At 41.3% G+C, this 23,438-nt stretch overlaps 2 protein-coding genes across 2 annotated transcripts in view; one reads left to right on the top strand and one right to left on the bottom strand.

Moving 5' to 3' along the window:
• The window catches only part of RAB4A (RAB4A, member RAS oncogene family), a 19,710-nt gene extending 12,305 nt beyond the window's left edge, over nucleotides 1–7,405 (top strand). Inside the window, exons 5-8 of the mRNA XM_054062137.1 lie at nucleotides 288–442; nucleotides 1,359–1,454; nucleotides 3,414–3,574; nucleotides 4,925–7,405. Of these exons, the coding sequence (XP_053918112.1) occupies nucleotides 288–442; nucleotides 1,359–1,454; nucleotides 3,414–3,529 (367 nt within the window). The 3' untranslated portion in view covers nucleotides 3,530–3,574; nucleotides 4,925–7,405. The remainder of the gene's footprint in view (nucleotides 1–287; nucleotides 443–1,358; nucleotides 1,455–3,413; nucleotides 3,575–4,924) is intronic.
• CCSAP (centriole, cilia and spindle associated protein) lies at nucleotides 7,091–23,438 on the bottom strand. The gene is made up of 3 exons (XM_054062135.1): nucleotides 23,069–23,438; nucleotides 14,228–14,511; nucleotides 7,091–12,926 (listed from the first exon to the last, which is right to left on the bottom strand). Exons 1-3 carry the CDS (start codon nucleotides 23,346–23,348, stop codon nucleotides 12,753–12,755), a joined length of 738 nt encoding a protein of 245 aa, XP_053918110.1. The 5' UTR covers nucleotides 23,349–23,438; the 3' UTR covers nucleotides 7,091–12,752.

Genomic DNA, 23,438 nt, shown 5'->3' with positions numbered 1-23,438 from the left:
TCAGCTTTTTACATTAACGGGGTATTTTGTGATTGTGTATATTCATTTCCATATTGTGATAGATTTAATTTTGCTTTTAAAAAACTTTAAGATTTTAAATAGTTTCATGAAGGAACTTGATACTCTTCCCAGTTCATAGCTGTTGTATTGAGATATATAAGTGACTTGAATGACCAGCAGCAACTTTTGGTTTGCCACAAATACAGATTTGCCTTCTGAGTTCTAGTTCAGTGATCTGTTAACTAGAAATGAGTGTGTTCTAATAAAGAATGTTATTTTCCATATAGCCGGGAAACCTACAACGCACTTACCAATTGGTTGACAGATGCAAGAATGTTAGCAAGTCAAAATATTGTGATAATACTGTGTGGAAACAAAAAGGATCTTGATGCAGATCGTGAAGTTACTTTTTTAGAAGCATCCCGGTTTGCACAAGAAAATGGTAAGTAGTACAACATCTTCATGTAGCATTCAAAACTGCTCAATATATTTCTTGTGCAGTTAGGGGGAGTACTTTGCCCACTGTACCTTGTCAGATATATACAGAAGAGAGTTCTGTCAGAACATGAGGCATAGAGAGAGGACAGTGCCTGCAGCAAGAACTACGTGTACTATTTAAGTCTCATTACCAGTGATTCTTCCAGTTGCAGCTGCTACTTAAAAACCTTCAATGTGAAGATATATTCCCTAGAGAATGTAATACAACTTCACATATTGCCTAGCCTCCGAAGGGCTGAGGAGAGAATGAAGAGCATTATTTCTTAGCTTTTTACATCTTATAGTTTTGATAGATTATAGTCAGGGTTGGATGGAGTGTGCTGCAATTGGAAGCACTGAGTTTTACTCATGGGAAACTGAGTTCAGTGCAAGGTATGTATCCAAAGAACTACTATCTGGCCTGTAGTATTCAGAATTTCCAGTCTAAGGACAAATTTCTGTGGCAGCCAAAGCCAGTCTCATTCCACGCTTCTGTGCTGCAGTCCTGCCAACAGTAAAATCTGGTTTTGCTTTTATAAATTAATTGTAAATAGTCTTTCCTACCAGCTATGTCTCTGATGACTGTCCTTTTGCATGAAACTTTCTATTAATGGAAATTATATGAAGTTCTTTGGTTTCTTGCACTATTTTGCATGCATAGCCCAGGTTATTTTCTTTGGATTCCAACTTTCTAGGGTTGCTGTATAAATTTCAGAGGAAGCTTTATGGTCTGGCCGTCAAAAGCTAATTTTTCCAGACCATAAATATTTGACGATAATTACCCTTAAGAAAATTTGTATTGTTGCTAGCTTTCATACTTTGAATTATTATATCAGGTATTCCAGACTTATTTTGAGATTGTTTTTCTGCGTCAAATGCAGAGCTGATGTTCTTGGAAACAAGTGCACTAACAGGGGAAAATGTTGAAGAGGCCTTTGTACAGTGTGCAAGGAAAATACTCAATAAAATTGAATCAGGTAAATTGAGATTTATATTCTTTTAATGTTTTGGTTTGTTTTTTCCTGAAAACTAAAAATATACATGGAAGTATCGCCTTTCAATGCTCTCTAGTAGAATTAACCCAAAAAAACAAACTTTCATTGTGGTAAAAAGACCCATTTGGTTTATAGCTGCTTCCCATATATTTTAATAGGAACGAACATCTAAATCAGATCTATATAACTAAAAGAGGGGATGGTGTGAGTTAGGGGTATTTTTACACACTGTTTATCTTAACAGTCAGCTCTGTGTGTAGTCTGTGCATTCTGTGGATTGCTGTGTCCTTAGAAATTTAAAGCCTGACATTAGACAGTTTTAGCAATGCAGAATAAAAACCTGGTATCAGGGCTGACTCAACTTTTAATTCTGCTTTTCGTACATAGCAGGAAATACAATCAAAAGAATTTGAACAATAATACTGAAAATTTCTGGGATGTTTCCTAGCAACCATGTTTCTCTGAAGTAATCTCAGTTGATACCATTTTCAGTTTTGCAGATTTGGAAATATACCAGAAGATTCTCAGCACAAGTGGGCAGGTTTCTATTGGAGATGGGCTTCTAAGTGTTAGGTGTCATTACAGCTAATTTGCATTCCAGTTTTCCTCTCTTATCTTCTAGTTGTTTGATATCCTGAAAGTTTTAACTATTGGTCATATTGAAAAGTCTGTCTCAGACTCTACACTTTTTTAATACCAAACACATTTTTTTAGATTGAAAGAATATGGCTTTTTCATAGCAATTTCCTGATTAATGCTTCATATTAATGTCCAACGGCAGCTTTAACTTTTAAACAAATAAACAAAAAAGACCAAAAAGCAAAGTATAGCTAGTTTCTCATGATACTGTATTTTAGTGACTGATTTAAAGAGGCACTACCACAACATAAGAAAGTGCTGTTTGCTGAGAGCGGCTCCTGTTTAGTTTGTGCCAGCACACACATTGAATCAAGGAAAAACTGAGACTGGAAAGAATCTGTGGAGGTCTCTAGTCCAGCCTCCTATTTAAAGCACGGGCAGGTTCAAGGTGAGAGCAAGTTGCTCAGGGCTTGTCAAGGCACCTTTTGAGATACTTAAGGAATGGAAGTTCCACAGCAGCCACTCTGGCCAATGTGTCCCAGTGCTAACCAATTGCTGCTATCTACCTGGTCAGTTCCCAGCCAGCACCAGTGCTTCGGGTCATTCCATCACAGGTGCAGAACTCTGCGTGTGTAGTTGCTGAATTTCATGAGGTTCCTGCTGGTCAGTTTCTCTTACTCTGCCAAGGCCTTTTCTGAAAGGCAGCCCTGCCCTTAAGCTATGAACTGGTTGCCTCAACGTGGTGTCATCTGCTAAGTTAGCAGGCAGTGTACAAGTGTGCAGTGAACCCAAAAAAGAGACCTGTATTGTTCAGAGGGATTTTTTCTTTTAAACCAAATGTGTCTAATCTTGGCCGATCCAGCATACAGGCATGAGGACATTTCTGAAGGCATAGAGTATGGCATAGGCAGAAATGGATACCAGAAGTAGGGAAGCTTCCTTACCAGAAGTAAGAGCAGTGCTTTGTGGAATCCTACTGTCAGATTGATCCTTTTCTGTTTGGTTTGGTAGCTACAGTACTTCTTTCTTTGCATATTAGTCTCTGAAAGCAGGCGTTTTTAAAGAGTGTTCATAGAAAACACTTTGGACATTTCCTTTATAAAAAGTAGTTAGTGGAAATACATTTCCTGTTGCAGCCTAACTTGGAGAGAAACTGCTTTGTCATTATGATCAAGAGCACATGGTTGAACTTACAGAAGAAAGTGATATACGTTTGGAATTGTCCAGAAGCAAACAGAATTGCAGTAGATTTGTCCATAGCTAGAGTAGAACATCATTATGCATTTTTTATATAATTGTCAGTTAAATTGGAGTGTATTATTTCCAAGTAATCCATCTTGTGACCATTTTGTTTCTCATCAGGAGAACTGGATCCAGAAAGAATGGGCTCAGGTATTCAGTATGGAGATGCTGCCTTGAGACAGTTGAGATCGCCACGTAGAGCACAAGCACAAAGTGCTCAAGAATGTGGGTGTTAAAGAAAGAAAACACAAATTCCCGAATATTCACTTTAGATACAGAAGGTAAGGTTACAGAAATCTTGGGGTGTTACGTAAGTAACGTATTCTGTAAATGTGCTGTATTGAGTGCTTGGCTTTTCACAGCCTGTAAAGTGACATAGAATCTAGTGAAATACTGCACAGTATAATGGATTATTTTTTATATTTACTTACTTTTTCTTGGTTTTCTTCTTCTACCATTAGCAAGACTAATGCTTTTACTGAAGTATTGCTAGATCTTTGCTTACTCTGAGTAATGGTGTGGAAAACACTTAAATTCTGTATCCATGAAATGCATTACAGCCCTAATAGTTACCCGATGCACTGTGGAGAAGGTGAATCATTTCTGTTGTATCATAGACAGATATTACTAGAAATTGGAATTCACAAGATGTATGGTTGAGCATCGTGTCCAAAACATAGCCTTTTCTGAAAATATGAAGTTTAAAGACTGAGGCTTGAAAATTAAAGGTAATACTGGATTTCAAACTTCCACTGACGCTTTTTCCCCCTACCTAAAGCCATTGAAGTGGTTCTGATTCCTGTCTACTTTAAGCAGAAATGTAAACAAGAGAGTAGTAGTATTTGCTGCTTAAGCATTGTCATCATCTAAAGCAGCTCTTTGAGGGTTGTTGCAGTCTATGGAATGCATATACAGTCTGCTAAAGTCTTCCAAAGACATTCTTCAGAGGAAGTAAGGAACAGATTTTTCCCTTTAGCAGTTGTAGGGGAAGAGATATGAAAATCACACGACATACTCCCAGGAAGAGCTTGGTGGTTAGTCTTTCTTGTAAAGAGCTTTCCTTAAGACACTTCGCGGTATTCATGGATTTTACTTAACTTCTTGCAGTGTGTAGGTGGCTGTTAAGACAGTCCTTTCTCCCTCACTCAATGAGAGTAATTAAGGAGCTGCTGTGCAGTTAATTATTCTGATATAATTAATCCTTATTTCTCTAATGGAAGGACATTGATATCAAATTAAGCAGGTACTGCGGGCATAGTTACTGCATCATTTTTACTGTATTCATGTTTTATCAGTTTGAGCAGTGCACACCAGCAGAAGCATTAAATTAAATTGACAGAGGCAGCATACAATTCTACATTCTCATATTTTGTTCTGTATTCTGAGAGCTCAGCTTCCAATTAAAGCTCACAATTTTAAATAATGGATAGGAATCCTTGAGCTACTTTCCTCCCTTACTTTGCTCCTGTAAAATAACATCCTTCAATTAACAGGCTGCTAGAAAAGAGCATTAATTTATTCCAGCTTTGGTATGGCTCTACAGGAGGAATATTTATTGCTTTTATTTCAGGAGCTGAGTTTTCAGATTGATCAGATGTAGGTAATTAGTGGAGGTCTTATGTATTTTACAGCTGTCCTTGCAAATGGTGTTTGAAGAAGGAGATGAAGCTTGAAGGCTATGCGGTTTTTAAAAACACCTTTCCACTATCTACAAATGGAGCAGACCACTGCTGGCAGAAAGGTGTACCATGTGGTGTGGGGCAGGGATGTTCACATGACACAAGTCTGCAAAGTGAACTTGGTAATTGGATGGACAATATTAAAACTCATGCCTGTATGTAAACATTCACCATTACCTATTTTTGGTCTTTCATCTCTAGTTTAAAGGATTGCTATATACTGTAAATAATGTAACAGTAAATTTACAAAGCATGGTATACTTATGTATGCTGATAGAATGTTGCACTGCAAGCAGTTTAATATTTTATTTTTTTATCATATAAAGAAATTTAACTGAGGTAGGCTTGGTTATGTTTGTTTGTTTGCCCAATAGCTTATATTTATGACCGGAATTGAAAAAACAGTGGCACTGTCCGTGAAGGGTGGTTGTGTTATTTTTTTTCTACTTTGTTTGCCACGTTCACTTTCTGGCATAATTTATTATTAACATATGTTTAGGACACATACTTATGTTAACTAATATGTCGAGTTGGAAAAGTAATTTTCATTTATGTTCACATGTCCTATTTTGTCACAGTTCTTATAAACTTCTGAAGCTCTTTTATCAAACTTCAAAAGTTTAGAAAAAAATACTGTTAAGTCTCTCAAATGGTTGTTGACTGACTTGGATTTGGGATTTTTTTGTTTTCTTGGTCCTGATGTTTTGTATATCACTGGCATCACAAAGATGGAATATAGATGTGAACAGAACTGTTTATTCTCTATGTGTGTTGTAATTCTAGGGCAGGGGTATGGGCTTGTGGAGAATTGTCACAGTAGGAGTTCTCCTAACCTGTATCACAAACAGAGCAATCAGCTGTGGAAATAGGACCTCTGTTGAAGCATACCTGGTGACGTACAAACTGAACCCAAATGAATCTAAATTATCCTGAATGTATGAAATTTAAAATACATTTCTTTTTCTTAAACATTCACGAGGCACAATTAAGAACTTTCATTTAAAAATTAGACTTTAAAATTGGGAACATACAGTCTGTCTTGCTTGAGCACTACCTTTGAACTTCATTTGAGTGCATGTGTAATGTTGTCCATATTGCTTCCAGGAGACTTGTGTGATGGAAGGAAAAAAACAAGTGTACTACATATGTAGTTCTTTCCTCCTGTGAAACTCATCAAGAGGAATTTCAGCCTTAGTACTTACTTTTTATTATTATTACAGTAAGACACTTAATTAAGACTTTCTTTCCTGCCCTCTTTTTGTCATGGAAAAGAGGCATGGGGCAAGAGAATAGAAATCCTGCCCTCATTCCTCAACTGGAGGCTTGCAGAGGCTCCAAAAGGGAGGACCAAACCATAAGTATTGCATATCATTTTTATAGTGCCAGGTAAGAGACACGGCTTTTCCTTTTGTCAGATAAGAAGCTGCAGAATTAAGCTATTGTCTCTGGAGGAAGCTGAATTCAACCAGCTGAAGGAGGCAATTTCACTTGCACTGATGGAAATCACTAGTGACATTTTTACTTAGTTACTTGTATAACTAGAAAGGGGATATCTCCTCCACCAATCCAGACTGAGATGTGTTGCATTTCTTACAGTATTAGGGAGGAGTGTTGGTTCTGAAAGCCCAAACCAGTTCTGGAATGGTTGGAAAAATGAGATTTTGAGGGAGCCTCTTTGTTTCCTTACCCCAATCTAATCAGGTTTCTTGATACACTGACAGAAGTGAAAGCGGAACACTTATCAGCTGGGACATAGCAAAAGTAAAGCCAAAGGTCCTGTCACCATTACAGTGGTTGAAATGGTGATTGCTGTTGATCAAAACTTCTTTCCATTGTTACAGTAGCAGTTGACAAGAGTGGGAGACTGGTTACTTAATTCTGTTGCTTTTAAATAGAAATTTTAGGAGTTTGGTAGGGATTTTCTTATATTTCTTCCTGTCCTTTTCCCTTTGCATACAACTCTGGCCTCTTTTGTATACTCGGTTCTTATGATCATTTTGGTCCAAGTATCTGTGGTTAAAAGCAGTAAGCACAGTTTTATTCTTCCTTTAACCAGCTGTCTTAAATGTTCCCTTTTGTATCTGGAAGGAGAGAATAGTGTCATAATAATGAGTTTCGATATATTTTTAACTTTTTTTAATGTATACTCTTACTGTATACACATTAACCAGGTTAATGTGCATATTTTGTAGTATTGCAACCTTTTATGCTGCATCTCTGTGACATTTTAAAAAGAAACTTTATAAAATGGCAACTCCTGGGGGAAATACTGTTGGAAGCAATAGCTCTCACCAGTGCAAGCTATATTAATATTTCTCTGCTGAGAGTTTTTCCAAAAATAAACATCATGCCAATAACAGCCCTGGAGTAGATTTTAAGCTTTAACATTATAGTTCGCACAGCAAACTGTTCTAGCTCACATAAACAGTAAGTGATCAATAGGTTAAATTATGTACGGATTTAGTGTAAAATTCTTACTTTACTAAAGCAAGATGGCTTGGAGTTCTACATGAAATAAATAATACTGAGTACCTATATCCTAGGATTTATTGGATGTGGAGCTTTAGCTGTTTAGACCTTTAAAAGATTTAAATCTTTTAAAGTCTATGTCTTGCCTTTTAATGAGTGGGTTGACCTATACCATTTCATTTAATGCTTCTATCTAGTACCAAATAAAGAATCTTTCTTAATTTTATAGATGTCTTGCAGCAAATTATACTTACTTGTACAAGTTTTGCCTGCTAAGTGAAGTCTATAACATGAAATACATGTAATCTTGAAAAAACTTTCTAAATTCATTGCATGGTCACTATATGGAGCTAGGAAGGCAGCAGCAGCTGCTAATGGAGCTGGAATGCTTCACTGTATTTTTCAGTAGCAGGGTCTGCCTTGCGCTCTCCAGTGGCAGCTTTGCCCGTGGCATAGGAGGGGCCCCAACCCTGCAAGCTTCTGCTGCCCCCTGTTAGAGGAACAATACATTATGTCCCTTCTGCATGTGGTTTGGCTGCAAAGGTGCATTTGCTTCTTTATGTCCTTCTGTAGTGATGACCAGGGATGGGATTGATCTGTTTAGGTCTCTTGGAGAATATAGCTTCAGAAAGATATTTTTAAAAAAGCTAAAGCAAGGAGAAGATGTTTCTCCAGACTATTACAACTCAGACTGAATTCATGGTTGACTCATCTCATGCGTTCTTTGTATTCAACAAGGCATCTTATGGCTTGAAAGTACACAGCTCCCATAAGTCCTTAAAAATTAATGCTATAAAGAAGCCTGATAATTTACTCATCTGCATTATACTCTATATGCTGAAAGAATTAACACTAAAAATCTCAAATACATTGTAAATCCACAGTAAGAAACACACCAGGTCTTTTTCATTTACTATAGAACCAGAAACATATGGAACTACACTGTAGCTATCCTTTAATAACTTAACTTTTCCTATTTGCAAGATTATACTTGTTAGTGATGCAGCTTCATGTTTTTTCCCCACATTACCCTCTCTTTCCAACATTCTAAATTAAGATTCCCAAAGGTTTCAGCATGCATAGCAACCTCAGATGGCTCTCATATTCTAGGCTGTATTTTTTCCTCGTTAGTGGTATAAAAAGCCAGTCAGAATGGAAAAGGGTGTGAGGAATCTGTGGGAGAGTTACAGGCAGGACACAGGAAACGAGCTAAGCTCTCAGCTGGACTTGTAACTGTAATCTAACCCCTTACCCAGCACCAGTCACTACAGAAGCCTGTCACTTACTTTCCAGGAAAAGAGTATGTGGGAAAAGCAGAAGCCATAGTTTGCATGCGGAGACTCAAGAGCCCTGTGAATGTACACAGTACAAGCAGTCAAAGTACTTTGTGTCACTTATTTTATTCACATATACAAGTTGACTCTACACTATTAAAAATAGACAATACAGAAGCATTAAAAACAAATACTGTTTAAAAACTTTAAAAAACACATATTCACATATTGCTTCAAGCTTAGATGGTATTTCCCTATAGTTTTTAAAGTGAATTCAGTGCTAACAATAGCTGAGGCAGCTTCCCATTCACTTGTACCCCTTATTTTATAGGGGCTACTGTCAAGGTGTTGAGTCAGGCTCTATATATGGCTTTGCTGCTGAGTGTACCAACTGAGCTGGAAAATAAACTGGAACATCCAGGTTACCACACATAAAGCCCTCAGATTGCTAGCTTTTGGTCCCTATCACAGTAAAAAAAAAAAAAAAAGTGTCAGAGAGGCCTTTATAGTTCAGTGGCACTGTTTTATACCATTAAAAACAACAGATACAGTTCTCTACATGTTAAACAGTTGATTAAAATGTGTATTTTCTACCTGGATAAAATTCTTAGTAAAAGTTCAGGTCTGTCCTTCCGTGTGTTAAGTTTGGCTCTAAGTTTTAGCTATCACCTTGACTGTCTCAGCTTCCAGTGAAAAAGTCTGTAAATCCATAGTTGCAAAGATGTGACAGCAGTGACTGAACAGGCATGCTACTGTATTTTACAGGGACATTCTTAGGCGGTTTTCATTGTAACATTTTACATGTAACATTTTCACATTGTAAATACTAGTCTTCACAACACTATAGTTAAATTGCAGCATTACACACGTAGAAGTCTTGTTTCACTTAGCTAAGTGCAGAAGCAAAAAGAATAAGCAGTTATTTTAATGAAGACTTTGGACAACTGATTATTTGCTGTGTTCTTACAAAGAAAGTTTTACCTCTAAAACAGGAGTGAGAAGTGTTTGTCACTTGGCTGAATTCAAGAGTCCGTGCAAGACAAAGCTCAGAACTTCCTTAATGGATAGGGTGACATTCACTAGGTTTTCCATTTTTTAATGAGTCTTAATTTGAAGCAAACCAGCCACCTCCTGTAAGAATCTATGGAATATAGTTAAAGCTTTTACACTTGACAATTTCTCCTTGCCAAGTCAATTGGCTTTTCATTTGTTAATGTCAAATCACTAAAATAACAGTTTCCCAGACTTCAGCCTGACACATGGCAAATATTTTGCATATACAGCTTGCAGTGATCAGAACTATGCTATTTCACATCATGTAAGCAAACTTACTAGCCTTTTTTTAGTCAAGCAATGCCCAAATGCAGAAAGGCTACCTGATTTGCAGAATAATTTAACCTTCTCTTTAGGCATTTATATTATTTAAACCAAGATGGTACCAACATAGCACCCACGATTTTTTTAGCTACAGACCATTTGAAAAAGCATGACAGTGACTCACATGACCCAATTAGCATCACCACCATCTTCTAGCAAATTGCTTTGTTAGGGAATAGCTCTCAACCAGACAAGGATAAGAACTAGAACATTTCCTCAGTACACAGCCACCCTGATGCTGTTGAAGGTTCTCATGATCTGGTAGAACACCTGAACAAGGCTCTTGGAGATGTTTTAAGTTAGGTTTGATACCCAGTATCCAAAACAGAAGACATTTAAGCCCTCTCTAGTTATTGGAAAGACAAACATCGAATGGGAGATCTGTCTTATCCAAAAATGGGTACTTAAGGCAGGCACACAGTCATCTTCACTCCTCCATTGTCAGTGGGAAGAGAGAACTGTAGAAGCTGTCTGCGAAAACATGGCAAGATGGTTTTCAAGATTCCCTACACAATCAAGGAAACTGCTAAATGTGACAAAATGCACTGAGGGCACAGTCCATCTGCTGAAGTTATATAAAACCTGTGTTGAGGCATTCCACCAGGAACAGCAGATTATTTTTCATTTTATAAGGCTGTTAAACGCTACTGAGTTGATGTTTGATACCAGCGTTCAAAGCTAGGTTGGAATTCTGGATTGAAACAACATCAGAAGCTAAAGCGACTTGAGCATATTTACAGCAGCTATCTAAAGAAGAAAACAGCTTAAGGGGAAATTGAAAGAATTTCCTATGGGAAAAAAGGCATCCTCTGGAGTAGTTTACCTCAGAGTTTTGGGTGCTGTTCTTAAGTTTTAGGAAGTTCTAGCCCATGGATCACTTGAAAGTTGGAATAGAGCAGTTGTGCTATGTATAAAACATATTTTGCATTCCCAGGTGTAAAAGCTGTAAGGTCTCTAGTAGGTAGTCTGAAAAAAGAGTTGTCTGTATTTTCATAGCTTTGTGCTTAAAAGGCAGGTAAAAAATCAGATTATAACTTCATGGATTCTAGGACATCTTAGTAAGATTAAAACTAGAATAACAAAACCTTTACTGATGTGATGTAATTAGGACTGATGTGATGTAAACTAGGAGGCAATAGTGCTTGGTCCCTTCGCACAATTACTTTCACTAACACAATCAATTTTTTCACTAGGCGCGTAACTCTGTATTGCAGTAGTAATTCTGGAGTCCTGCTTTCTCGCTGAGAGTGTAGGATGAAGCTAAGACTAGTGCAGATTTCTGCTACAGAAGCGCACATGTGCTTCCTGTGAGAAGGTGTGTGGTCTGCAAAATACAAGCTTCAAAACAATTAAACTGGGATAACCAACATATGTAACTAACAGACACCACATCGGAACAAAACTTTGAAGCTCACGACTATATCAATAATCTGCCTACAGCTTAGTTATCAAACTGAAAAATTTACAGCAGGTTGAGGGGAAAAAAAAAAAACACTGAGGATCTCACAAACAATGCCTATGTAGAAGTAGGACCTACAAAGTAAGTGTTCAAACTTCATTATCTGTTCTTGTTTATACTAAAGAGTATTCCTCTCTCTTCCCTGAGCCCTCAGCCCCCAATAGGGAGGAGTTCTGCACCGGTTTTGAGAATCAGAAAGCTTCTCAGGACTTCATCAACAAGTTTTATCAACATGATTGTTAAGCTTAAAACCTTTAACAGTATACTTGTACAATACCACCAAATGGAATGTATATGGCACTCCAACCCCCACTGAGTGTATTATTAAATGTTAAAAATAGACTTTGCTAGACAGGAGCCAGCCTTCTCCTTCTATAAACGCATTTACATGATTAAGCATGGAGTAAGTGACCATAAGCTTAATACAGTGGTACAACTTGATACTGGTAGAACAAGCAACTGCCTACTGAGCAGCAGCTATCAGATAATGATTGTCTACATAAGTTATTTGGTACTACAGGCATGGCAACAGCAGAACAACCCTGTAGCTGTTTCTTGCCCTGAAGATTAGTAATTTACCTTAGTGACCTTAGAAACAGCAATAAAAAGTTAGCATCATCAGATTCACTAATCGAACAATTATTTTTTGGAAGTTTCTATATACAGACAATACTTGGAAATTTGCCTGCCTAAAGCATCTACGTTTATAAGTGCTGTTTACCAGATCCACTGGCTTTCCTGGTGCCTATCTTAATATACTTAGTTTGGTTGAAGTATTCAATCAAATAGTACCATAAATGCAAAGGCACCTCCATCACATCTTTAAATCCAACATCACCTCCCCATGACTTGGGACTTTTAAAATAAGGGACAACAGATTATTTGTAACCAAGATCAAAAAAGTGTTTGCTTTGACTGCTAAAGTTCTCCCCTCCCACCCCCAAATCAAGTCAACTGAAGCATTAGAAAGATTCCCAAAAGGGGAATTGTTTACAAGTTTGGGTATCTGTATCTAAAAGCCTTTTCAAATGTTATGGCTCCAAGGATACACCCCACTGTGAGGTAGGTGGCCAAGATAAAAACATTGTAACAAATATTTGCTGGAAACTCCCTAGAAAAACCTTGCATAAAGTGTTTGGTTCCTTGCACCAGTGCCCTGATATGTGTAACTTCTTTTGAAGATGCCCAAGGGAATCCAAATTCACCGAGCTCTTGCTGAGTAGCATCTCATATACTCTGTCATCCAAGGGTTATCTGGTGGGGCGGGCTTTATTCGCCAACCTTTCTCTGCTTCTGCTGACCGCACTCGCCTCTGAGAAAGCTTCCTTTTCTCCACTTGCCTCCTGTTCTTTGCTCGTAGAGCAGATTCGTGAATCTTAAGAGATCAGAGTTAGCATTACAGCAGGAAAACAGCCTAGGAACCTCCCCAGGAGAGCCGAGGATCTGTCCCAATCCCAATCCCCATCCCAGAGAAACAGGATTTGCTACAAACATTATGTTGTCTTCTGTAATTTGTACCGCTAACAGCAGTACAGAAAAGCACAGAATTTTTTCATAAAAAAAGTCTCATTCTATTCTCTGCATTATCTTTCTTACTTCACGCTATTAAATAATTCCAACAACCTCAGATTTTTCTTAATCTTACTCTGACATATTTTAAAAGCCTTGACTCTCCTACCATTTTAAACTCTTAAAATGTCCCCTCAATATGCTCGAGCATCCCTTAAATCATAGTAGTGAGACGAAGGCCTGGAGACTCCTGGCTAAAGAACTTGCTGTGCCCAAGTTCCTCATTTCCCTTGAAGGGTTGAGCTGTTCAGGAAGGAAAAGACTTTAAACACCTGAAGCAACCCATGAGAAGTCACCTTTATACTATACAACAAGAACACCACCCACCTTAATCCTCAGATATCTTGAGTCATAGATTCAGACTCTACGTTAGTACAACAATAAAGACAAGACACTGGCAGGGATACATTAATGATGATGTTTTACCAGTTTAAAGCATCTGTTGTAACACTCCAACTTGAGTGTTTCTTGCTAAGCCAGGAAACAAACCCTACTACAGCAGAATCCTGGTGCTGTTCATGACCATATGGATTTTATTTGTGTTATTTTGCTAATATCTACATCAACCCTCAATCCATCAGCTACCCAATAGACCATTCTGCTGTCAGCAGAAAAGTTCCCTGCTGGCTGCCCACTGAAACAGGCTGCTAGATAGACACTTATGAGCAATGCTGTTGTACCTTCTCAGTGAGGCTCTAATTCCTAGGGAGCACCCCAGGAAAAGTCACTGCTCTCCTAGCGTTTATATACCTGCCTGCTGTTTTTCTCTTGTTTTCATGAAGTTTAGAATGCAGAAATATATTTATTACAGCCAGGTTTGCTGGCAGCACTGCAACAGCCAGAAACAACATAGCTGAGTTTCAATCTGAACTTGCAAGTATTAGTCAAACATGGGAAATTTCAAAACCAATTAACACCTAAGAGCTATTTGATTTGGACACGTCGAACCTTTTCAAGTTTACTGCTAAAATCTTTTAGAATTGATTGCTAGAATATCCATGCACTTAAATAAAAGCACCCCTGAGAACTTTTGCCTGAATATTAAACATACGTCTTATCCAGAAACTAGACAGTCACAACCTTTTAATGAAACAAGCTTTTACTTACTTCATTTGCTGAAGCAGATGCACAGACATTGTGAGTTTTCTGGCTTCCAGTATCCGTCTGTCTTTCTCCCCACCCATACAGAGCAAATGGATGTTTGTTCTCCTTTGGTGCATCTGTCTTTTGAGGATTTTTGCCTGATTTTTGATCATTACGACTGGACAAGGCACTTCGACTAGGACGTCGTCCTGTAGGGCTGGTTTTGTCTGCTTCCTTTTCAGAAGCGTGTTCTACAGTTTTTTCTTGCTCTTCCTTCTGCTGCTTTTCTTGATCTTCTTTTTCTTTCTCTAAAGAAAAAAAAAAACCCAAAGTTATGCTCTAAGTTCCCAATGACAACATATTAGTGTCTAATTTGTACAGCCTCTCTTAATACATCATTGAAACTAGTTTTTTTTTTTAAAGAAATGGAAGTCATTACTTCCTTAGCAACAGATGCACACCTTGCTTAAATGCCTTCATCCTTTCTTTAGTGACTACAGTATTTCCAAACCCATTCCTCTGCACATCAGTTTTCACATACTTAAGCATGCCTTTCTGTAGTGAGGTAACAGATAACCAATAGCTCCAGGCAGTATTTTATCTGTAGCAAGAGTGTTTCCAGTGATCTTCTGTCTTCACTATTTCATCCTTCCGTCTTTCAGACAGCAAACAGATGGACTGCTGAATGTCATGTAGATGCTGCCAGCCAGCGATCAAGTCTGATAAGAGTGTGTACCATGTTAAATCCCTCATGTTATAAGCTTACACTGTACACTGAAAGAAAAAAAAGGTGATTCATTTTTCAAACTCCCTGATTATACATACATGTAATTAAGTTTTCCTATTTATGGAGGAGAGGGGAGTAAGAAAGCGAAGATTTGCAAAGTGATAGGTCACCCTTGCTATCTGTTCTGTGAAGTGTTCTACATTTAAAGTATCACACTCTCCAGGCAATACTCTCCAAGGCTGTTTTCCCCCACACACGCTTTCTAAACCTTCCATAACAAGGAACCAGCAATTGTCCTGCAGGCATTGGCTATATAGAGTAGGGTTTGTGAGGGAGGATTTAAAGTCTGTATCATTGTTACTTTGCAAATGCAGACCAACATAGAAGGGTGAATCAGCATTATATAAGACATTAAATAATAAAGAAAGGGAAATAATTTCCGGTTTTCTTACATTATACAGCAATGGAGGAAGTAGTTTTCTTTTGTTTGTGGTGCCTCAGAGCTAGCAGTTGTTAAAGTGGCCTGAACATTACTCATATAATTTGTGTTCTAGTCTTCAGATGAAAGAAGCCAGTATCTGGTATAGGACTGCATAGATATACAAGAAAGGTTGATAAGAAAGTCATGCCTTGCAATAAGGTTTTAAGTTGTTTTGAACAAGCCTGTTTTATAACATCCTTAAATATAGTCAGGTGAATGCCAATGGATAACAACTACTAACTGGCAAAGAATGGCCAAAGATTTTTCCCAGGCTGGATGGATGAGCCAAGGCCAACTGTATGGGGTTTAGCAAGGCCAAGTGCCAGGTCCTGCACTTGAGTCACAACAACCCCATGCAATGCTACAGGCTTAGGGACAAATGGCTGGAAAGGTGCCCAGCAGAAAAGGACCTGGGGGTGTTGGTCAACAGCCAGCTGAATATGAGCCAGCAGTGTGCCCAGGTGGCCAAGAAGGCCAACAGCATCCTGTTTGTATCAGAAACAGCGTGGCCAGCAGGACTGGAGAAGTGATTGTTTCCAGGTACTCAGCACTGGTGAGGCCAGACCTCAAATTCAGTGTTCAGTTTTGGGCCCCTTGCTACAAGTAAGACATTGAGCAGCTGAAGTGTGTGCAAAGAAGGGCAACAAAGCTGGCAAAGGGTCTGGAACACAAATCTTATGAGGAGCAGCTGAGGGAACTGGAGCTATTTAGTCTGGAGAAAAGGAGGTTGAGAGGAGACCTTATTACTCTCTACAACTATCTGAAAAGAAGTTGAAGTGAGGCAGGAGGTAGTCTCTTCTCCCAAGTAACAAGTGATAGGATGAGAGAAAATGGCCTCTATTTGTGCCAGGGGAGTTTTAGACTGGATATTAGGAAAACTTTCTTCACTGAAAGGGTTGTCAAGCATTGGTGCAAGCTGCCCAGGTAAGTGGTGAAGTCACCGTCTCTGGAGGTGTTCAAAAAACATGTAGATTTGGTGCTTAGGGGCATGGTTTAGTGGTGACTTGGCAGTGTTAGGTTTATGGTTGGACTATCTTAAAGGACTTTTCCAACCTAAATGATTCTATGGTTCTAGAATTCCAATCAAATATACTACTTACAGTACTTTGGTGAAATATTACTTTGGAGAAAAGTAAATACACAGAATCCTTTTTTAGGTCTCCATCCTGCAAATCTTTAACAGTACTGCAAAAATGCTGGAGGTGCATGCTAGGCACTAAGCATGACCCCTAAGCATTGTGGGCACAAGCAGACTTCGTAATCTGAAGTCTGTGACTTTAGGCCAACCATGCCTTTTCTATAAAACGCAACTTAAGCCTTTATTAACCTAACAGTGCAGCAGTCCACTAGGAAGCGATTCCCTTCAAGTATTTCCTTTGAGCTTTAGATGCTGTCTTCCGCTAGACACACAGCAATACACACATTCTAACTCTGCTGACAGAAACATGCTGAACTTGCAAGCTTTCTGCCATACCATCTATTTCTTGTTGTGGTGGGGACCAGCTGCAAGTTACCGCCGTTCCAAGTCTCGGCATTTTCAGCCACCACCAGCATACACTGACATGTACAGAGGTAATTCTTCCGCTGGTGTAGAAGTTCATCTAGTTTAAGGCTTGCTTACATTTTTGAGGGGTTGACCACAAACAAGTAGAACAAATTTTACTTAAGCATCTTCATTAAATGCAGAAGGGCTTGCCAATCCTGTGACACAACAGCAATTGTTCTTAATTGCTATGATCTAGCCAGTCAAGCAACTACATGCCCCCATGCAACACTGCTTTAATTTTGTTTCTGCATCCATCCAGCTCTGATGAAATGAAGTTACCTGCCTGTCACACTGCTTAAGCATCCAGTTAAGCATCCATTTACTCTTGCTCTCACTTTGGCCTTGTAAGGTAAAGACATGCCACACGCCCCAGCATTCGCATAAGGCAAACCTCATGCTCCCTGTTGCTAGTTGTTAGTCTTGCCAGCACATTTTCTATTTGCTGGCAACCAGCAGAGGCCCCGATGCTGGGCCCTGTTCAGGCTAGCCTATACACACATCTTCCAAGCTGTGCGGGTATCACTCAGATACAAGTGATACTGCAGTACAGCTGACTACTTTAAGAGTAGCCAGCAGTGTTTAAGTACTTGGAGCTGTATTTGTTAAGAATTCAGTTAAGCATCCCCACAGAGCAACCAAGAAGAGAGGTAAAGGCAGAAGGAGTGACAGAGCGAGAACAAAAAATGGCCAGATGTATTTCACACATCTAAATATTGGGTGCACAAAGATTTAGTCATTATAGCCAAAGCTGGATAAAAAGCAAGCAGCAGTGACCTCAATGTGCTAAAAGACCTGCTTTGCATAGTGTCCTGGGCTCTGGGACACAGATTCACCTCTAACAAAGCAGCTCATTCATCAGAGCTGCAACAGGCAGCACAGAGCTGTCCCCTTACAAAACATTATTCACACACCTCTATACACAGCCCACTCCCAAGAAGGGCCTGGCTAGGTCCACTGTCAGAAGGAATCACTGCTTTGAGAAAATAAAACAATGAAGGGGGACATTGCTGTCAATTCTGAAACAGGAGTGCTTTTATTTTGGGAAAACTGTTCCATTCTCTGTTCAAGGGAAAACAGCATCTTCCTTATCTACAAACGAGGACTGAGAAACAGAGTTCATGAGAAGCAGAGGTGTCATTTAGAGACTTAAAAATCCAGGAAAATAGGGACTCTACAATTGCATGGATACTTTAGCTTTAAGATACTACTTCAAGGCAACAACCACGCCTGGAGGATGCTGCTCACTAGCATATAGTCCCAGCTGGTACAGAAACGATTGAGCCAGCTTGTCCCAAAATAGCAATAAAAGCATATGGGAAAAAGGCACACAGAGTTCCTGCACAGTCTTGCAGTAAATGCTGTATGCCAGGGCACACTATAGCACCTTACGAGCACTTGCTGTTAGAGCAGGTATTTCCACAAATTCACTCCTACGGTGCATTTATCCAGAACTCAGTTGGTGAAGGCACAAGGCAGGTATCTTTAATTATTTCAATATTATATTTAAAGCTATAGTTTATATCCGAGCCATTTAGTTAGGTATCCTGTTTCACAGAAGGTAGAAAAGCAGCAGCTGATAAGATGGAAGCAGTTAAAACCAGCTGCTCAGGAAGCCCAACCACCAGCAACATCTGCCCGTTTCCTTCCCATGCAGCATGCCAGCTCCAGCAAACAGGAAACTCAGGACTGACTGTGTGCAGCATTACAGGGATTAGGCAGGAGAAGGGAGGGGGGGAAAAAAAGCTAGTAACATTTAAAACTGCATCACGGATGCTAAGCAGAGCACACTAGACAGGAGGGGATTAAGTGCTTAGAAGGCAGAACAAGGCTGCCAGGCCCAGTCAGTATGGCTGTTGAAAGCTCCTGCCCAGAGGGTGTCATTTGACCCTGCTGCATTGCCCTGCAGGGCTCAAGCAGGAAAAGCCACACATCCTAGAGGTCAACAGTATTGCCTCTGTAGAGAGCTTTTTGCTCCTTACAGCAGTACTTCAGGTTCAAGAGAAGTACTTTGTGCTTAAAATTGCCGTGGGCAGAACTGGGTTTCCTGCTTTGGTACAATCACCTCTCCAAACAGGACAGGTCTCCAAGGCCTCTCAAGGAGGGCAAATATTCAATTGTGGGTATTCAGTTGTGGTTCAGAAAGCAATGAAGCAATGACTGGCTTGGCAGTAAAGCTTGTCTCCAACCCAAAAAGTTGTAGCACCTTTGAATCACAGTACTACTGAAGAAATATGAACCCCTAAACTGACACTGTTCCCTTCTTCCCCCACCACAAGCTACTCCTTCCCATGTTCTAGGGCCCGCAAACACAGCTGCAACATCATGGCAGACAAGATGAGAGAAAAAGTTTGACACCGGATCTTTTGGCAAGTTGCACTAATCCAGATCACTCACTTCCCAACTACTGTGTGGCAACTGCTTTGATACCAGCTTGTCACTGCTGTCATTCAAGACCTCTGCACAAAAATGCTGAAGGCAAAATGGCAATAAGGATTGAAAGATGCCTTCATCCAGTGTGTACGTGCAGCAGTATCATTTCACAAGCAACAAGTCTAACAGCTGTGCTGCTGCCAGGGCCTCCTGTCTTTCACTTACCAGCTCGATAGTTTCTGTTGACAGTTTCAAGGATGTGTCAACTAGACCAGCTGATTTAGGTCAAGATTGTTGGATTGAGTTTAAAGCACATCCATGCCTGGGCACATTCTACAGAACAGTGCCACAAACAGTTGCTGCAAGTGAAGGGCCAGAAGGAATTAACCCAAAGTTGCCTCTAAACACACCTTAGTATCACTCAGCTATGGCTTAAGCATGAGATACAGCATGAACAGATACATGCAGGACAAATGCATTTTGTCACTGCCTTGGGTGTTTGCTTTGGTAGTACTTTAGACCAACACCACTAAACCTTAAAGTCAAGCTGCATATATCAGCTTTCTCTATACCCAGAAACATTTACAAACTGCTTTACAAATACACACAGGTTCATCTTAATGAGGGAAAGAGGCAACAGTGGCCACAAGACCATTACAAATTGGCAGAAACTGGGCAATATTAGTGCTGGCCACAAGCACTGTCAATACCACTCAGCCAGAAATAAGGTTCCCCAGAGAACAGAGGGAAGCAGCAGTAGCCAGGTAACAGCCAGGATGCTACAGCATGTGGGTGGATGTTAGATTCAGAAGACAAAAGATGTCATCAACAGAGCACACTCAGCTACCCCCACTCACTTCAGTGTAATTATGTTCTTCCAGAACAAAAACAGTTGAATAATAGAAGAATCATGGAGTGGAGTCTCTATGTTATCTCCTCTGCACATTTTAATTACCCAGCCACTAAGCAAAAGAAAAATACACCCTTCCAATTGTCCAATACTGAAAGAGTTGCTTGCTTACATATATTAGCATACATGCTAACATACAATAAATTTCCACTTAATCCAGCTGCCTAGGCAGAGTTGTTTCCAATTCTTTCACTAAGGACTTGTAAAATTCTTAAAATAGTGACAGAACTTCAAAAAACATTTACCTAGACCGCTTGGCAGAGAAACACATGTTAGGTACAGATTTTTTTTTCTCCCATTTTAGGTGTAAAATAGCAAGGACCTAACAGAACACTAGGTATCCCCTCACAGCAGCCAGAACAAAGAGGCACAATTGCCCCAAACCCCATAGATTGACAGGCTGCTGTTGCTCCACAATCACTTCGCCACTGGGATAAGGTAAGACAGGATATAACTATGGATGCACTGGAGTGTTACATGCTGTCACTGACCACAGGAGGTGCCTGTATGAGCAGCACATCCATAGCTATCAAGTTTTTATCCACTGTCAAAACTACCCTACCAGAATCAGGCTACCAAATAGCTTCAGCCAGATCACATCCCAGAGGGAAGTTGGGAGGGCAGCATGGAGCAAGGACTGAGCAGAGTGCCCTGGCTAGCAATTTCTAGCCTCAACAACTGCCAGTCCCATTTGCATTGTAACAGGCTACCAGCTCCACCTCACTGGCTCAATGAGCAGAAGAATGGAAATCTGATCTCTACCACAAAGGCACAAGATTGGAACTTGAAGACATGCCATCAGAAAAGGTGGGAATGCCAAGTTCTGAGTGCAGCCTTAACAACTTCCACCTTCCTTTCACTAGAAAGAGGCCTCAGTCAGGCCTCAAAACTGCCCATCAGTATATCTGCTGCTTTCACCAGCCATTCCCTGCTCTTTTGCAATTCTTTCCTCGTTCTTCTCCTCGAGATGCTATATACTTACTTCTTCTGCATTCCCCAATCTAACTTCCTCAAGGCCTGCTTGGGGAAATCAAGATTAGACCCACTAATACTTTGTCACATACTGGTTAACTAGGCTGCTTTCATTACTCCACAGGGTTAGGGAGGTGAATATCTTACTCTGGCAGCCAGCAGCTCTGTGTGTGTGTCACATGGGGCACACCCAGCCATGAAGACTACAGCTCACTGAAAACCCCCGCATCACTAGCATGCTCTGAAACACCAGGCCTCTTGAACAGATGACAGCATAGCTAAAGCTATTGTATAATACCTTATTTTTAGGGACAATGGATGCAGTTTAGCCTTGAATATCAGAATACAGACCATTTGGATAAGCTCAGGCCCCAAGGGACGTGGAAACAGATTAGTCTCCCCGCTCCAAACAAGCACATCTAACCCCAGAAACTCCCACCCAGCATGAGGCTTAATTGGACAACTCTCAAAGATATTCCCCTGTGCTGTGCAATAGATACACAGCTGATTCCAAATATATTGCAAAATACCAATCAATGGCTGCTAAAGAAACCTTTCTTTCATTATAGGTAAGAGGCAATATCCTATGGAATAAAAAAAAAAAATCAACTCTGTAAGCTTGAGAGTGTTGTTACCTGTCTATCCGCTCTGCACAATTAATTCTCAAAGCATCAAAAGCCAAGATATTCTAGAAGGGAGAAAAATGCTATTAGCGCAGCTCCTGCTTGAGCCTACAGAGTTGCCTGCACTGCACTGCAAACCCAAGACCAAACCTCAGGTGGCATTAAGAACCAAGCGTTGAGCTGAGAGAAAGATGACGTGTGCAGATCAAGGACAGCAATCACATTAAGTGCCAGTCACTGCACACAGCCCAACTCGCTGCTGCTTTTGCCAGAGAACCTGCTTATATAATGGCAGAGATGCTCGGCTCCCATGGCAACCGTTTACATAAGTGGCTGTGACTCAGGATGAGAGTTGCCACCACTCGCTGTTTAAAGAGACGCCTCTGATGTCGCAGCTACCGCAGGGATCCAGCTAACAGCACTTTATTGCCCTCAGTCAGGAGGGGGGACCCCTTCGGAAAGCCCCCCTGTAGCCTCAGTTGATGGGCTCCTTCACCCCCACCCCCTTGCTGCCCTAGCTTTACCACACACCCTGTTTGGGAGGCACCAAGGGGGATGCCCAGTGAGTCTTCCCAGCGGGCTGGCACCAAATTGGGCACCATCCCTGCAGCACCCATTGGTGGGTGCCACCCGGGGCCCTGGGGGTTTCCAGCTGGGGCAGCAGCTGGTGTTTCCCCGCACTGTCACCCTGCAGAGACTGGGGTGTGGGGACCCCAGGGTGCAGGCTTTAAATTGAATGGCTTTAAATTGGAGGGGTGGGAGATTTAGAGGAGACATGAGGAAGAAATTCTTCACTTTGAGAGTGCTGAGGCACTGGCACAGGTTGCCCAGGGAAGCTGTGGCTGCCCCATCCCTGGAGGTGTTCAAGGCCGGGTTGGATGGAACCTTGAGCAGCCTGGTCTGGTGAGAGGTGTCCCTGCCCATGGCACGGGGGTTGGAACTGGATGATCTTTAAGGTCCCCTCCAACCCAAACAATTCTGATTCTGTGACCCGGGGACGGAGCCACCTCTGCCCTCCTTTGCAGAAGGGGGAAGGAGGGTCACAGCCCGCCCTGCATTCCCCCAGCGGGAGCCGGGGCTGGAACCACAGCCAACACCCGCAACCCCCCCGTGCACCCCCCCTCTATCCCCGCCTGCATCCCCCGCCGTATCTTCCCCATATCCCCTCCCGTGAGTCCCCCCAGCGCATCCCCGTCCTACATCCCCGTATCCCTGCATCCCCCCTCGCATCCCTACCGGGGCTCGCCCGTCCCGCCTCGCTCGGCGCCTCCTCCTCTTGCGCGGCGGGGCTGGCGGCGGCGGGCGGCGAGGGTGTCCCGGTGGTGCTGCCGGTGCTGCCGGCTCCGCTGCCCTCCTCCCAGCCGTCCCAGAGCCAGGGCCGGTGCGCCTGCTCCAGCAGGCGGCGGCTGAGCCGGTAGCGCAGCAGCTCCAGGTAGCAGGCGCCGCACGACTCCCACTTGGGCTCCTTGAACCGCTTCATGTACTCGGTCTTCACGCGCCTCGCCGGCACCACCATGGCTAGGCCGCGGTGCGGGGCTGAGGCGGCTGAGGCGGCAGCGGCCGAGAACGGGGCCGGTCCCGCCCCCTCCCGCTGCCACGTTTAAAT

Source organism: Cuculus canorus, chromosome 3 (assembly GCF_017976375.1).
Source record: "Cuculus canorus isolate bCucCan1 chromosome 3, bCucCan1.pri, whole genome shotgun sequence".
Taxonomy (NCBI): Eukaryota; Metazoa; Chordata; class Aves; order Cuculiformes; family Cuculidae; genus Cuculus; species Cuculus canorus.
The sequence above is the reverse complement of the archived record's forward strand: the minus strand, read 5'-3'. Positions and strand labels throughout refer to the sequence as shown.

What these genes read in the sequence shown, in the direction of transcription:
- CCSAP (XM_054062135.1), bottom strand. Translation starts at nt 23,348, where the DNA reads ATGGTGGTGCCGGCGAGGCGCGTGAAGACCGAGTACATGAAGCGGTTC. An exon ending in GGCGGGACGGGCGAGCCCCG is followed by an intron (nt 14,512 to 23,068) that starts GTAGGGATGCGA and finishes TTTTTTCTTTAG; the next exon opens with AGAAAGAAAAAGAAGATCAA. An exon ending in CATCTGCTTCAGCAAATGAA is followed by an intron (nt 12,927 to 14,227) that starts GTAAGTAAAAGC and finishes TGATCTCTTAAG; the next exon opens with ATTCACGAATCTGCTCTACG.